Source organism: Girardinichthys multiradiatus, chromosome 5 (assembly GCF_021462225.1).
Source record: "Girardinichthys multiradiatus isolate DD_20200921_A chromosome 5, DD_fGirMul_XY1, whole genome shotgun sequence".
In the NCBI taxonomy this organism is placed as follows: Eukaryota; Metazoa; Chordata; class Actinopteri; order Cyprinodontiformes; family Goodeidae; genus Girardinichthys; species Girardinichthys multiradiatus.
In genome coordinates, this window is record NC_061798.1 from 29253908 (window position 1) to 29268663 (window position 14756).

The 14756-nt window shown below is 41.8% G+C and overlaps 1 protein-coding gene across 1 annotated transcript; it reads left to right on the forward strand.

The window, feature by feature from the left end:
- The first annotated feature begins 4729 nt into the window (after positions 1 to 4729).
- On the forward strand, positions 4730 to 11606 carry LOC124868352 (zinc finger protein OZF-like). Its single transcript, XM_047365528.1, has 2 exons — positions 4730 to 5022; positions 9583 to 11606. The coding sequence occupies exons 1-2, from the start codon at positions 4977 to 4979 to the stop codon at positions 11061 to 11063; spliced, it is 1527 nt and encodes a 508-aa protein (XP_047221484.1). The 5' UTR covers positions 4730 to 4976; the 3' UTR covers positions 11064 to 11606.
- The last annotated feature ends 3150 nt before the right edge of the window (positions 11607 to 14756 follow it).

Sequence of the window (14756 nt, forward strand, 5' to 3'; positions counted from 1 at the left end):
CCACTTGAGGCAGAAACTCCCCTCCAACCTGAAGAGGACAAGCCACCCTTTTCCGGTCGAGTACCATGGCCTCGGACTTGGAGGAGCTGATCCTCATCCCAGCCGCTTCACACTCGGTTGCGAACCGCCACAGCACATGCTGTAGGTCTTGGCTAGAGGGGGCCAGTAGGACCACGTCATCCGCAAAAAGAAGAGACGAAATCCACTGCTCCCCAGACCAGACCCCCTCCGGCCCTTGGCTGCGTCTAGAAATCCTGTCCATAAAAGTTATGAACAGGACCGGTGACAAAGGGCAGCACTGCCGGAGTCCAACATGCACCGGGAACAGGTCCGACTTAGTACCGGCAATGCGGACCAAACTCCTGCTCCGCTCATACAGAGACCGGATGGCCCCTAATAAAGAGCCCCCGATTCCATACTCCTGGAGCACCCCCCACAGGACATCACGGGGGACACAGTCGAATGCCTTCTCCAGGTCCACAAAACACATGTGAACCGGTTGGGCAAACTCCCATGAACCCTCAAGCACCCTGTAGAGGGTATAGAGCTGGTCCAGTGTTCCGCGGCCGGGACGAAAACCACACTGCTCCTCCTGAAGCCGAGGTTCGACTATCGGTCGGACTCTCCTCTCCAATACCCTGGCATAGGGCTTACCAGGGAGGCTGAGGAGTATGATCCCCCTGTACTTGGAACACACCCTCCGGTCCCCCTTCTTATGCTTCTTATGAAGGGGGACCACCACCCCAGTCTGCCAGTCCAGAGGCACTGTCCCCGACCGCCACGCAATGTTGAAGAGGCGTGTCAACCATGACAGCCCTACAACATCCAGAGACTTGAGGAACTCAGGGCGGATCTCATCCACCGCCTTGCCACCGCGAAGCTTTTTAACCACCTCGGTGACTTCAGCCTGGGTGATGGAAGAGTCCAACCCCAAGTTCCCAGCCTCTGTTTCCACCACGGAATGCGTGATGGCAGGATTGAGGAGATCCTCGAAGTACTCCTTCCAGAATCGCTTCGAGGCCAACCGGTAGTCCTTCTCCATGGCCTCACCGAACTCCTCCCAGGTTGCCTCTGCCACAGCCCGGGCCGCAGTACGCTTGGCCTCACGGTGCCCGTCAGCCACCTCAGGAGTCCCACAAGCCAACCACAGCTGATAGGACTCCTTCTTCAGCTTGACAGCATCCCTTACTGCCGGTGTCCACCACCGGGTTCTGGGATTGCCGCCGTGACAGGCACCGGAGACCTTACGGCCGCAGCTACGGGCAGCAGCATCGACAATAGATGCGGAGAACATGGTCCACTCGGACTCTATGTCTCCAACATCCCCCGGGATCTGGTCGAAGCTCTCCCGGAGGTGGGAGTTGAATACATCCCTGGCCGAGGGCTCCGCCAGGCATTCCCAGCAGACCCTCACTATGCGCTTGGGCCTGCCAAGCCTGTCCGGCTTTCTCCTCCTCCAGCGGATCCAACTCACCACCAGGTGGTGATCAGTGGACAGCTCAGCCTCTCTCTTCACCCGAGTGTCCAAAACATGCGGCCGAAGGTCTGATGATACGACAACAAAGTCGATCATCGACCTCCTGCCTAGGGTGTCCTGGTGCCAAGTGCACTGATGGACACCCTTATGTTTGAACTTGGTGTTCGTTATGGACAATCCGTGACTAGCACAGAAGTCCAATAACAAAACACCACTCGGATTCAGATCGGGGAGGCCATTCCTCCCGATCACGCCTCTCCAGGTGTCACTGTCATTCCCCACGTGGGCGTTGAAGTCCCCCAGCAGAATAATGGAGTCCCCGGGAGGGACACTATCCAGCACCCCCGACAGGGACGCCAAGAAGGCCGGGTACTCTGCACTACCACTCGGCCCGTAGGCTGAAATGATAGTCAGAGACCTCTCCCCAACCCGAAGGCGCAGGGATACAACTCTCTCATCCACTGGGGTAAACCCCAACAGGAGACAGCTGAGCTCGGGGGGCAACAAGCAAACCCACACCAGCCCGCCGCCTCTCCCCGTGGGCCACTCCAGAGTAGAAGAGAGTCCAACCCCTCTCAAGGAGATGGGTTCCAGAGCCCACGCTGTGCTTGGAAGCGAGCCCGACTATTTCTAGTCGATATCTCTCGACCTCCCGCACAAGCTCAGGCTCCTTCCCCCCCAGCGAGGTGACATTCCATGTCCCTAGAGCCAGCCTAAGCATCCGGGGATCGGGCCGCTGAGGTCTCCACCTTCGTCCGCCACCCAATCCTCTTTGCACCGGTCCCTCACGGTTCCCCCTGCAGGTGGTGGGCCCACTGGGGGATGGCCTCGCGTCTCTCGTTCGGGCTTGGCCCGGCCGGGTCCCGCGAGGAGCAACCCGGCCACCAGGCGCTCTCCGACGAGTCCCGACCCCAGGCCTGGCTCCAGGGTGGGACCCCGGCTCCGCCGTACCGGGCGACGTCATGTGCCTCGATATTTTGGTCCTCATGAGGGATTCTTGAACCACTCTTTGTCTGACCCATCACCTAGAGCCCGTTTGCCATGGGAGACCCTACCAGGGGCATTTAGGCCCCAGACAACATAGCCTCTAGGATAATTTGAGCACTCAAACCCCTCCACCACGTTAAGGTGATGGTTCAAGGAGGGGAGAACAAAATTATTTAATAGAATTTGAGTATATAAGATATTAATCCATGTTGAACCACACTCCATGCCAGTGGTGGCGGTAATGCACACCTACAGATTCATGCCAACCGCCATTAAACACCAGAAGAAGAAGAAGAAGAAATGTAGAAACGGCGGCAGTAGAGCTGGTTGAGGAGGAAGAGGAGCAGCTCAAGAAAACAAAATGCATCTTCAATCGTTTGGCAACATTTTGGATTGGCAAGGATGATATTGAACAAAAAAAAAAAATGTCAAGTGTAAACTGTGCCAAGACTGTTGTGACAAGCTGTACCAATACATCCAACCTCTTTCACCACCTACAGTACAAAAAACCTGGGACAATGGGAAGAATATATTAGTCTTACTGTAGGTCACATCAGCGATGAATGGAACAGCAAACCAGCGTGCTGGAGACGGCATATTTTTCAGCCGATCATACCGGGGAGATGGGCGGACAAGCTTTAAGCGCAATTTTGTCTGCATGGAATATCAAGGAAGAGGATCTTGTCACCATTACTACCGACAATGGTGCAAACATAGTTGAAGCTGTGGAGCTATAAAAGTGGATGCCAGTGCAGTGTTTTGGGCACAGGCTGCACCTGGTAGTTAGTAAGTGTGCAAATCTTAATGGAATTATTTATTTAGCTGTGATTGTTACTTCATTTATTTGCAGGCACTGTAGTTTTACAGTCCATAAAAGTGCCAATAAAATAATTGTGAAGAGCCTGTCTAGGGGATGCATAACATCAATATAATTGGCTGTGAGTTATTTATGCTAGCCTATTACATTCTTTACTGGGAGGGGGTGTTTATCATCCATTTATTGTTATTGAGGTGAACTGCTAAATATATTGCGTTATTGATTTTATGCCATATCGCCCAGCCCTAATAGTCAGTGGTCTGCAATGTCAGGCCAGTCGAACTCAAATTCTCCTGTTTTTGAACAAGGTTTTTATGTTGCAGCTGTTAATTTTATTTTAACAGAACTTGCAAGTTTTAACAGCAAGCATACTTCAATAAATAGACACTGGGTGCTTTGTGAGTTATCTTTTTTAAGGTTTAATTTAAGCCAAATGTTTTAATTTCAGGGACATTTTTGAGAAAAACCTAGCATTAGACGCGTTGCTGCCACCTCCTCTACCACACTATTTGCGCAAGTTTTGGTGTAACATCAACAGGCCAAGGATCAGTATGAAACAACAACAGTGCTCTCTTGAGTCACAATTTACTGTGGTCACAGAAAGATATAATGTGTTGGGAGAATGTAGTTTTCTTAAACAGTCTTTAAGTACACAAAGTTCTCCCCATATCCCATACTGCTGATCTCCATCAATATTGTGACATTTTCTGACAATTATTTTCATTAGCCAGCGCAATTGAAGCCACCCAAAATTCCACAGGCAACTGTTTGGACTCAGTGACAACAGTAGGGGTACCTTACCCGCAATTTCTTTAATTTAGATATCTAAAAATATAATTTTGACTAGTCATAATTAAGTATGAGATATCTTGAATTGCAATTATGGATGTGTGACCCTTTAAATGACAAATCCAGTGACGTCATTTGAAATATCTTGAAAGCCATTTTTTAATTTGTCAAAATATGATTGAAGATATCTTGAATTGTTCTTCTTACCAGTCAGAATGTAAATGAAGATATCTTAAATTGCCATTCTGGATATTCAATATGTAGTTGCGACTAGTCAAAACAATTTTTAGATATCCAGAATGCAATTGCAGAAAGTCAGATGAAGCTGATTTTATGTTAAAACCACCTGCCCTACTATGTTTATATATGAAATTTACGTTTCAGATATTCAGTAATTTATTGCTGACGTCCTGAAGTAGAGCCTCCATGCAACTTAAAGGTAAATCTGAAATTATTTATACTAGTCAGAATGTAATTAGAGATATCTGAAATGGTATTTTGCTCACTCAAAATATAATTATAGATATTTCACTTAACAAATATGCCTAGTCATAAATCAACTTCAGATATCTGGGATGTAAGTGTGGTGAAGCCCATTTAATCTTAAAACGACCTGCCATAGCTAGGCCATTAAAAACCCTGAGTGGTGGGGGCTGAGAGCGACGCTTGTAGAGGGATCCTTCGTCTGAGGAAGAGCAAAGTCATGTAACGTTGCTTCGCTGAGTTTGGGTAAAAACTGATCTCTAACTGGTCAATAACTGTTAAAGGAACATTTGAAAGGAACATTTGAAGAGAAGATAACAACAGAGATGTGGAGATAGCAGCTCAAACGGTGGCAGAGTGCAGCAGTGGAAGATTTCTGAGACGGTTACAGAAGAGGACAAAGAATATGAGCTGCAGCACAACATGATGGAGGCTGATTTCAACCCCAGAGTTCTGCTGCACAGATTAGGTTTGTATGGTTTCATTTTAGCTATAGTTTTGACAAATGAATTAGCTTCTTAAGGCCCAAATGTACCACGTAGACGTAAAACAGTAAACGGTTCATTATTCGGAAGCAACGTCCCGCGTCCGCCATATTGTGAGTGGTAAATTGGGCTTGGAAAACGATCAAACATTGATAACAATGTTGATTTATATGCATTATTAGTTTTGGACCACCGTTGTTATAAAGGTTTACACTTTTAACGTTTAGGTCCCAAATTTTTAGGCTTTATGAAATTCTAATAAAAATAAATAGAAGATGCAAAAAATGTTTCCGGTTCACAGCGTAGAATCTTTTAAATACCTTTGGACTAAACCAAAGCTATTTTAAGTTTTTATTTTTCTTCGTATATTTTAGGATTTTTGCCATGTATTCACTTCAGATTATGTAAAGATGCGTTTTGCATACATGTGCTCCACATTTGGCACACTGGTTCCACACAAGACCTTTCACAAAGGAAGGTCCTTGCTGTGGTTCCTTCACAAGCCTACAGGTTTGTGAACTGCAGGCTGCAAGCTATTCTCACAGAGGGTGCACCTGCTTAAATGTACTTGCCACACATCCTGTAGGAGAGGGGGGACTCTCTCTTGATAAAGAAAACATAAACAAAGTCAAATTGGGTTTTGATTCTTCAAATTGCACACACATAAACAAGAAAAAATTGTTTATAAACCACTTTCATATCCTCTATCATTCCCAACACACCAAGACTATTTTTGTCATGTTAAATATTTTTTTGCCATGCATTTTGAAAAGGTAAAGAGAACCATGTCCCCCATTAAAACTATATGTGAAAAAGCTGTGATTCCTGTGGTAATTTTAACAGGGGGTCATCACACCTAAAACCAATTTTCCCTCCATTTTAAAGATAAAGGCTTAGAATATTTTGTTACTCATGTGAAAGGTATTATAAAATGCCAGGATTACAGTGCATCAAAATGTGTGGTTATAATGGGAGTCAATGGGACCAAATCGGTACCGAAGGTAAAAAGTGTACGCAAAATGCACAGCTCTTGTTCTACATACCTTACAACCAAAAGGATAAAGACATTTTAAAAATAAAAAGCAAATTCTGGTTAAGATTCAAGTTCTGAGATATTGAGAATCAAAAACCAAATAAGCAGAAAATACACGTTTGGTCCCCCGGGGTGCCTCAAGGGTTAAGGATGGTTGTCATACTTGTACTTTATTTCTAAAATATACCCAGTTGCGTGTTCTGCTCAGTTCTGTGTGCGCATTGTAAGGGATGGTGCCCCTCTTGATATTTTTTGTCAGGATTTGCTTTTTATTTTTTAAATGTCTTCATCCTTTTGATTGCAAGGTATGTAGAACAAGACCTATGCATTTTGCGTACACTACCTTCGGTACCGATTAGCTCCCATTGACCCCCATTATAACCACATATTTTGAGTTGTCGATTGTTTTACATAAAGTACAAATATCTATCCAAGAGTTTATATCTGTGACGTTGGATAAATCTGGTGCCATTTGGAGTTTAAATTCATTTCAGACAGACTCGTATACAGTACAGACCAAAAGTTTGGTCACACCTTCTCATTCAAAGAGTTTTCTTTATTTTCATGACTATGAATATTGTAGCTTCACACTGAAGGCATCAAAACTATAAATTAACACATGTGGAATTATATACTGAACAAAAAAGTGTGAAACAACAGAAAATATGTCTTATATTCTAGGTTCTTCAAAGTAGCCACCTTTTGCTTTGATTACTGCTCCACACACTCTTGGCATTCTGTTGATGAGCTTCAAGAGGTAGTCACCTGAAATGGTTTTCACTTCACAGGTGTGCCCTGTCAGGTTTAATAAGTGGGATTTCAAGCCTTATAAATGGGTTTGGGACCATCAGTTGTGTTGTGCAAGAGGTGGATACAGTACACAGCTGATAGTCCTACTGAATAGACTGTTAGAATTTGTATTATGGCAAGGAAAAAGCAGCTAAGTAAAGAAAAACGAGTGGCCATCATTACTTTAAGAAATGAAGGTCAGTCAGTCCGAACAATTGGGAAAACTTTGAAAGTGTCCCCAAGTGCAGTCGCAAAAACCATCAAGAGCTACAAAGAAACTGGCTCACATTGAGGACCGCCCCAGGAAAGGACGACCAAGAGTCACCTCTGCTGCGGACGATAAGTTCATCCGAGTCACCAGCCTCAGAAATCACAGGTTAACAGCAGCTCAGATTAGAGAACAGGTCAATGCCACACAGAGTTCTAGCAGCAGACACATCTCTAGAATAACTGTTAAGCGGAGACTGTGTGAATCAGGCCTTCATGGTAAAATAGCTGCTAGGAAACCACTGCTGAGGACAGGCAACAAGCAGAAGAGACTTGTTTGGGCTAAAGAACACAAGGAATGGACATTAGACCAGTGGAAATCTGTGCTTTGGTCTGATGAGTCCAAGTTTGAGATCTTTGGTTCCAACCACCGTGTCTTTGTGCGGCGCAGAAGAGGTGAACGGATGGACTCTACATGCCTGGTTCCCACCGTGAAGCATGGAGGAGGAGGTGTGATGGTGTGTGGGTGCTTTGCTGGTGACACTGTTGGGGATTTATTCAAAATTGAAGGCATACTGAACCAGCATGGCTACCACAGCATCTTGCAGCAGCATGCTATTCCATCCGGTTTGCGTTTAGTTGGACCATCATTTATTTTTCAACAGGACAATGACCCCAAACACACCTCCAGGCTGTGTAAGGACTATTTGACCAAGAAGGAGAGTGATGGGGTGCTGCACCAGATGACCTGGCCTCCACAGTCACCGGACCTGAACCCAATCGAGATGGTTTGGGGTGAGCTGGACCGCAGAGTGAAGGCAAAAGGGCCAACAAGTGCTAAGCATCTCTGGGAACTCCTTCAAGACTGTTGGAAAACCATTTCAGGTGACTACCTCTTGAAGCTCATCAACAGAATGCCAAGAGTGTGCGGAGCAGTAATCAAAGCAAAAGGTGGCTACTTTGAAGAACCTAGAATATAAGACATATTTTCAATATTGATATTGATGTTTTTAAGGAGCTATGGTGTTTAAATGTAGGACAGGTAAATGGAAGACCCTGGGTGTGGATTTCATTATAATGTGGCAATAAGACCTCCAAGCAAAAAATAATAATAATAATTACAATTACATGGTTTTGGAGTGTTGTAATACTAGCTACGGTTTTCCAGTAACCATGCTCATAGGTGGTAAGCAACATCCTTTTAATATAATGGTTTTGTTGAATTACCACTGCCAGTGATGCATTAACTATAGTAACCAGTTTTGACAGGTTCTGGGCATGCTATAAAAAAACACTAATGATATGAGATATTAAGAAATTAACTTTTTTTATTTGCAACCAGGGAGGCAATTATGGCGTCTTTCTTTTAAAGGTTTCTATAGTTTATTAAATCAATAGCCTTAATTGTAGCAAACTTGACTTCAGGGTGTTGTTTTTTGGCGTGATATGCATAAACATTTTTCCTCCAAACATGGTGGGTCCAACAACTTTAAGAGTTCACCCTTGACCTTATTTGACCAGACTGTATTCTCCCTGTACTTTAGACATGTCCAGATCTACTGCAGCAGACTGTAAACAAGCTGCAAAATGCTTTTTCTTCAGCAGTGGAGTCCTGCATAGTGATTGTGCACATAGGCCATTGCAGTTCAGTGCATTACAATTTTTGGGAAAACTAAACGTGCACAGACACATGACCCAGTATAGTGTAGGTTCTTTCTACTTCAGGAATATGGTTTTAGCAGTGCTCAGGAACATTCAGAAGTTTAGAATTGGAGGCGTAAGATTACCATTAGTATGTTTTGCAAAATTAAGATCTTTATGTAAAGGGCTCTTTGCTTTAACCAGTAACACCCATCCGTGCAATACTTTGGTTCACAAGAAACCTTTATATAGGCCATCAATGAATTTTAAACCAGCTGTTTTTGATTTGCACATAAATGGGATGCTTTCTAAATACTGACAGGTTTCATATGGTTGTTTGGCTTTCCAACCATTTTTAGCCACCCTTTTTGTAAATACTTATTCACTGTCTCATTCCAATATTTTTACCCGTGACTTTATTTGTGGACTAATTTGCATTGCTTTCTTTTTATTTGTGCATTATTTAATAGTTGATAACGTCTTTCGTGAATTTTGCTCCTCTAAAAAAATCTTTAAACTGAGGAGAAGTTGACATGTTCATCACTTATTTTGCCTGAATTAAAACCTGGTTATTCTACATAGTGACTAGTGAAAAATATTAATTTTGCAGCACTCTGGAAACAATCATATACAAGTGAGATGGAGCCTGAAATGGTTTCAACATATTATTGAGACTGACTGAATAGGAGCTGACATAAAGGAACAGACATTAGAAACAATAATGCTAAATAAAGGACAAGAAAATGAAGTCATTCATTTAAAGAATTAAACACAACTGTAGCATCTGATTATATCTTCATGAAAAACCAACACAGTCCAGGCTGTAATCAAAATACTTTCTAATGTGCATGATGTGTTGCAATGTTTCCTGCAGATGTTAAGCAGAAGCTGATTGTTAAAGAAGCTCCTGAGGACCACAGACCTTGTGCTGACCTGCATGACCAAAAGCCCCCGCACATTAAGGAGGAACAGGAGGAAGTCTGCACCAGTCTGGGGGGAGAGCAGGTCAATGAGAAGGAAGAGATTGATGCCTTCAGGTTTCCAGTCACTGCTACTACCATAAAGAATGAAGATGATAAGCAGTCCTGTCTTCTCTCACAACTTTATCTACACCAAGTTAAAGGTATAGAGCTTCCAGAAGAAAACAATGGAGAAGAATCCATCAGGATACAAGATCATGGAGGTTGTTGCATTTTCTCAGTGACTGAAGGCACACAGGAGGACAATTATGTAAAGCACCATGCGTCTGAGCCCAAAACATTTTCAGACTCTGGACTGAAAACTAAAGATATGGACAATGACTGGAAGGAGAGCAGAGCTCTTGAGTCAGATGAAAACATTAACAAGCCTTTTAGCTGCTCTGAGTTTGCTGAACAAATTGATCTCAGTTTTTCAATTGAAAAACACATGACCCATTCAGAAATGCCATCTTCAAGCTCTATGGATAATTTTGTTACAGAGGAGAAAAATGTGGGCCCACGAAAAAAAGTAAAGAAAGGAGTGAAGTTTAACTGTGAGGAATGTGGTAAAGCATTTACTCTGAAACAAACTTTAAAGAGACACCAGAGAATCCACACAGGAGAGAAACCTTTCTGCTGTGATATTTGTGGACAAAAATTTACCCAAAAAGTAAATTTAAACTTGCATATGAGAATCCACACAGGAGAGAAACCTTTCTGTTGTGACATTTGTGGACAAAGATCTACCCATAAAGCAAATTTGAACAGACACATGAGAATCCACTCTGAGGAGAAACCTTTCTGTTGTGATCTTTGTGGACAAAGATTTAGCGAGAAATGGTCTTTAAACACACACAAGAGGATCCACACAGGAGATAAACCTTTCTGTTGTGATCTTTGTGGACAAAGATTTCCCCAAAAAGCTAATTTAAACTCACACATGAGAATTCACACTGGACAGAAACCTTTCTGTTGTGATCTGTGTGGACATAGGTTTACTCAAAAAGTTCATTTAAATTCACACATGAGAAGCCACACAGGACAGAAACCTTTCTGTTGTGATGTTTGTGGACAAAGTTTTAGTGATAAAAGGTCTTTAAACAGACACAAGATAATCCACACAGGAGAGAAACCTTTTTGTTGTTACCTATGTGGGAAAAGATTTACCCAAAAAACTAGTTTAATCACACACAAGAGAATCCACACAGGACAGAAACCTTTCTGTTGTGATCTATGTGGTCAAAGATTTAGTGAAAAAGGAAATTTAAACAAACACATAAGAGTCCACACAGGACAGAAACCTTTCTGTTGTGAATTTTGTGGACAAAGATTTAGCCGAACTGATTCTTTAAACAGACATATGAAAATCCACATAGGAGCGATGCCATTGTTGTGATCTCTGTGGACAAAGATTTACCCAAAAAAACAAATTGAGAATCAATACTAGAGGGAGAATTGTTTAGCTAGAAATACTCACTCACCTGCACATTTGCAGTTTGCTGTGTAATAGTTGTACTTTGTCATTAAAGGCAACAGTCCTCCCTCGTGGGTTTCAGCATTTCTCTAGTGGTTAATTTTCTGTTTTTTGTTGCTTACATTACAGATTTGTTTATTTGTATACCTGGTATTTTCCTTGCTAGACATGTTTTATTCAAAATATTTAATCTCTCAACTCCCAGTCAGTTTCAGCAGATGTTCGCACAGACCTGGCTTTTGCTGGAAGGTTTCCTCATGTTTGAACAGATTATCTTGAATTTTGCTTAATCGTGTTTTAACTAGGTTTGAATTATTTTTCGTGTCATTGAATAAAGTCTGTGATCAGATGTATTGATTTTATTACATATTTCTGTGTATAAACTCGATCTGTTTGTCCTATAAATTGCATTCAGGTGACATTTGTTGCTAACTGGTGCAATATAAAAAAACAAGTAAACTTCAATTGATTGCCTTTGCCCTTCAATTCTCAATTGAGGACATTTTGTTATGCCCAGCCATTGGATATAACACGTACTGAACTATGCACAAGGAGATGCACAGCACTAACCCATTTTAAGGCCAGCCCCAGGAAGGAGGAGCCACAGCAGGAATCCCCATGATGTCATGGAGCCACTATCAAAACATCTCCCAGCCACACCTATTTCTCTTGTACCCAGGACAACTCAGCTGATTGGATTAAGGAGATGACGCACGCAAAACCTGCTGACAAGTAAGACTATGCTTCTTTGAAGCTTGGGTCCAAAGTTGACTACGGTCCGATGTCTTCGTATCTATCATTCATAAAAACCAGCCAAAGTTTAAGTCATGATCTGCTGTACGTCGTTCCAACATTTATATCACGGGGTAATTAAGACAAGGTGTCTTAAACCTTTTTTTCTAAGCTTCTGCAGAAAGGGAATTTAAGCCAGAGGTGCACCCAAAAGAGACGGTGTTTTTAATTGAAGCGGTTTTCCCCACTGCCTGAAGAAGTGGCCAGCAGGGAAAACGCTGCTATGCACATCTAAAGCATGCGGTCTGAGCAGAAGCTTTCCCTGCTCCAAACTGCTACTGAAAGCAGCCGCCGCTATTTCTTTGTTTGCCGTCTTTCACGCAGCTCATTGTCCCTAGACAAGTTTTTGATTAAACAACCTAAATATTGTTTATTTTATGGTGTTTTGCTTTGTTCCTGGTGCTAAAAAATTAATGGCAATTGAGCCTGAGTGCTAACAGGCCCTTTAAGCCATGAGGCTAGTTTATTTGTTCTGTGTTTTGTTTAAAGTTACCACAAATTGTATTTCAATGAGTGTTTTAAACGCAGATTGGCCATAGGATGTCAGTGGTGCTAATATACACTAATATTTGTATAAATGGTATTTAAAGTATATTTATATTCTAACTTTATTAGTAATTCTGTTAATTAGCTGTTAATTATAATGATTAATAGTTGCTAATAGTTAATCCAATCACAATTGTCTAGCAGTGGTGCTCTGATTTGTTAGTCAAACATTTTACAGCCTAACTTTAAAAATAAATGTATTAATTGTTGTTCATTCAAATTATTAATAGTTGCAAAAAGACAAAGAATCATAATTACATTGCACAACACTTGCATCTTGATATAGTATTTTTTAGATGCTTCTGTGTTTTATTTAACATTTCTTGTATTTTTTTTAAAGTGTGTCCATATTTATTGTTTGTATAGAGTGACCCATTAGTAAAGTCATAACAAAGCTCAGTTTAATAAAATACTCTAATAAAAGTAAAATAGCGTATGACAATTGAAATCTGCTTAAGGCAGCAGACAAGACAAAAATTGACAGAAAAGTCTGTGGTTGGAGCTCAGGGCCCGTGTTTATCAAACTTCTCAAAGTGGAATTTAGTAAGTGTTGAGAATTTCTGAGATGTACTCCTGCTTTTAGACTTAAGTGTGAATGCAAGTTATCAAAATCCTTAAAGCTGCATTAGGTAACTTTTGTAAAAATGTATTTTTTATGTATTTGTTAAAACTGTCACTATTTCCTGGATGATCTGTGAAAAAAATCAAGCTCCACTGGCTCCTCCCAGTGGTCCTACTGCCATCTGCAGAAATACACCACTCCTGGTCAGAAACAACCAATCAGAGCCAGGAGGATGTCTTAGCATTGTCAATCACTCTTGTGTATGCGCTGCTCACATCCCTCTCCAGCACGGCGCATACTGTTGTTCAAGCTAAAGATTGCCGGTGTGCTGCAGCTGTGCTAATGGCGGAGAAACAACCTAGCGTTACAGGAAAACTGAAAATTTCTTGAGTGGCATCTGCTCAGAAAACAAAGACGGATAAACAGAAGACCAATTATGAAAAGCAAGCAGGGCGATCACGGCAGGCCCTGCTGTGGAGGGAGGGCTGTAGCGTAGTAGAGAGCAAGGGGGGAGGGGCGTGTAAGGTGTGCTTGTTCAAATGTTCAGGCCACAGCTTTAAGGCTAAGAATCACTCTTATTCTCTCGGTTATTTAAGACAGCTCCAGAGGTTTCTCAACTTGTTAGGAGTTTCCACTAGGGGCAGGAAGGATAAAATTATTTGAAAATGTTAATTATTGTCATTGTTTACATGACAATAAACAGATGAAAAAAGAAAAACCTGCTTTCAAGATGCACTGCCGGTCAAAAGTGTTAGATACACTTTCTCACCAAATGGGTCTCTTTATGTTCATGACTATTTAAATTGTAGATTCTCACTGAAGGCATCAAAACTGAATGAACACACATGGAGTTATGTAGTAAACAAAAAGTGTAAAATAACTAAACATTTTTATATTTAAAGTTATTTTATAATTTTTCTTTGCTACATAATTCCATTTGTGTTCATTTAGTTTTGACGCCTTCAGTGAGAATCTGCATACAATGTAAATTGTCATTAACATAAAGAAAACCATTAAATGATTAAGTGGTTCTAAAACTTTTGAGTGGTAGTGTACATTTTCTAAATAGTATTGCCAAAAGTATTTGTCTGTCTACTTTTGCATGTACATTAACTTTGATGGCATCCTGTCTTTAATCTACAAGGGCCAATTTGTGAATGGATCCACCGTTGCCAGCAATAGCAATTGTTCCTAGCTATTTCTTTTTATTTTGACATTTTTCCTGTTCAGAGAAGCGCAGCGATACTACACCATCCAGCATTCATTGTAGCTCTGACATCAAGGCAGAGGTGATATTTACCTTATATAAGCTTCAATTTTTCCCACTTTTGTCCATAAATTGCTAGTTTGATCCCCATTTTGCATTATTTATTAACTGATGTTTATTCTTGATTATTATTTATCATTTCAGTAGATTAGTGAATGTCAAGTTAGGTGAAAGCTTGTTGAGCTGAAAAGTCTGATTGTAAGAGGGATTATTTTGTTCAATAAATTTACGCATAAAGAGCAGGTATTTGTGCCTATTTTGTGTAGAAGTGATTTTCTGTCGACTAAGGTTGGTGCTTGTTTTACCCCTTTTGGTAAAATGGTTGATAATACAGTTACATTTAGCACAGTCAGTCAGGCATTTTCTACCGCTTATTCCATAGCGGGTCGCAGGGGAGCTGGTGACTACCTCCAGCAGTCTATGGGCGAGAGGCGGGGTACACCCTGGA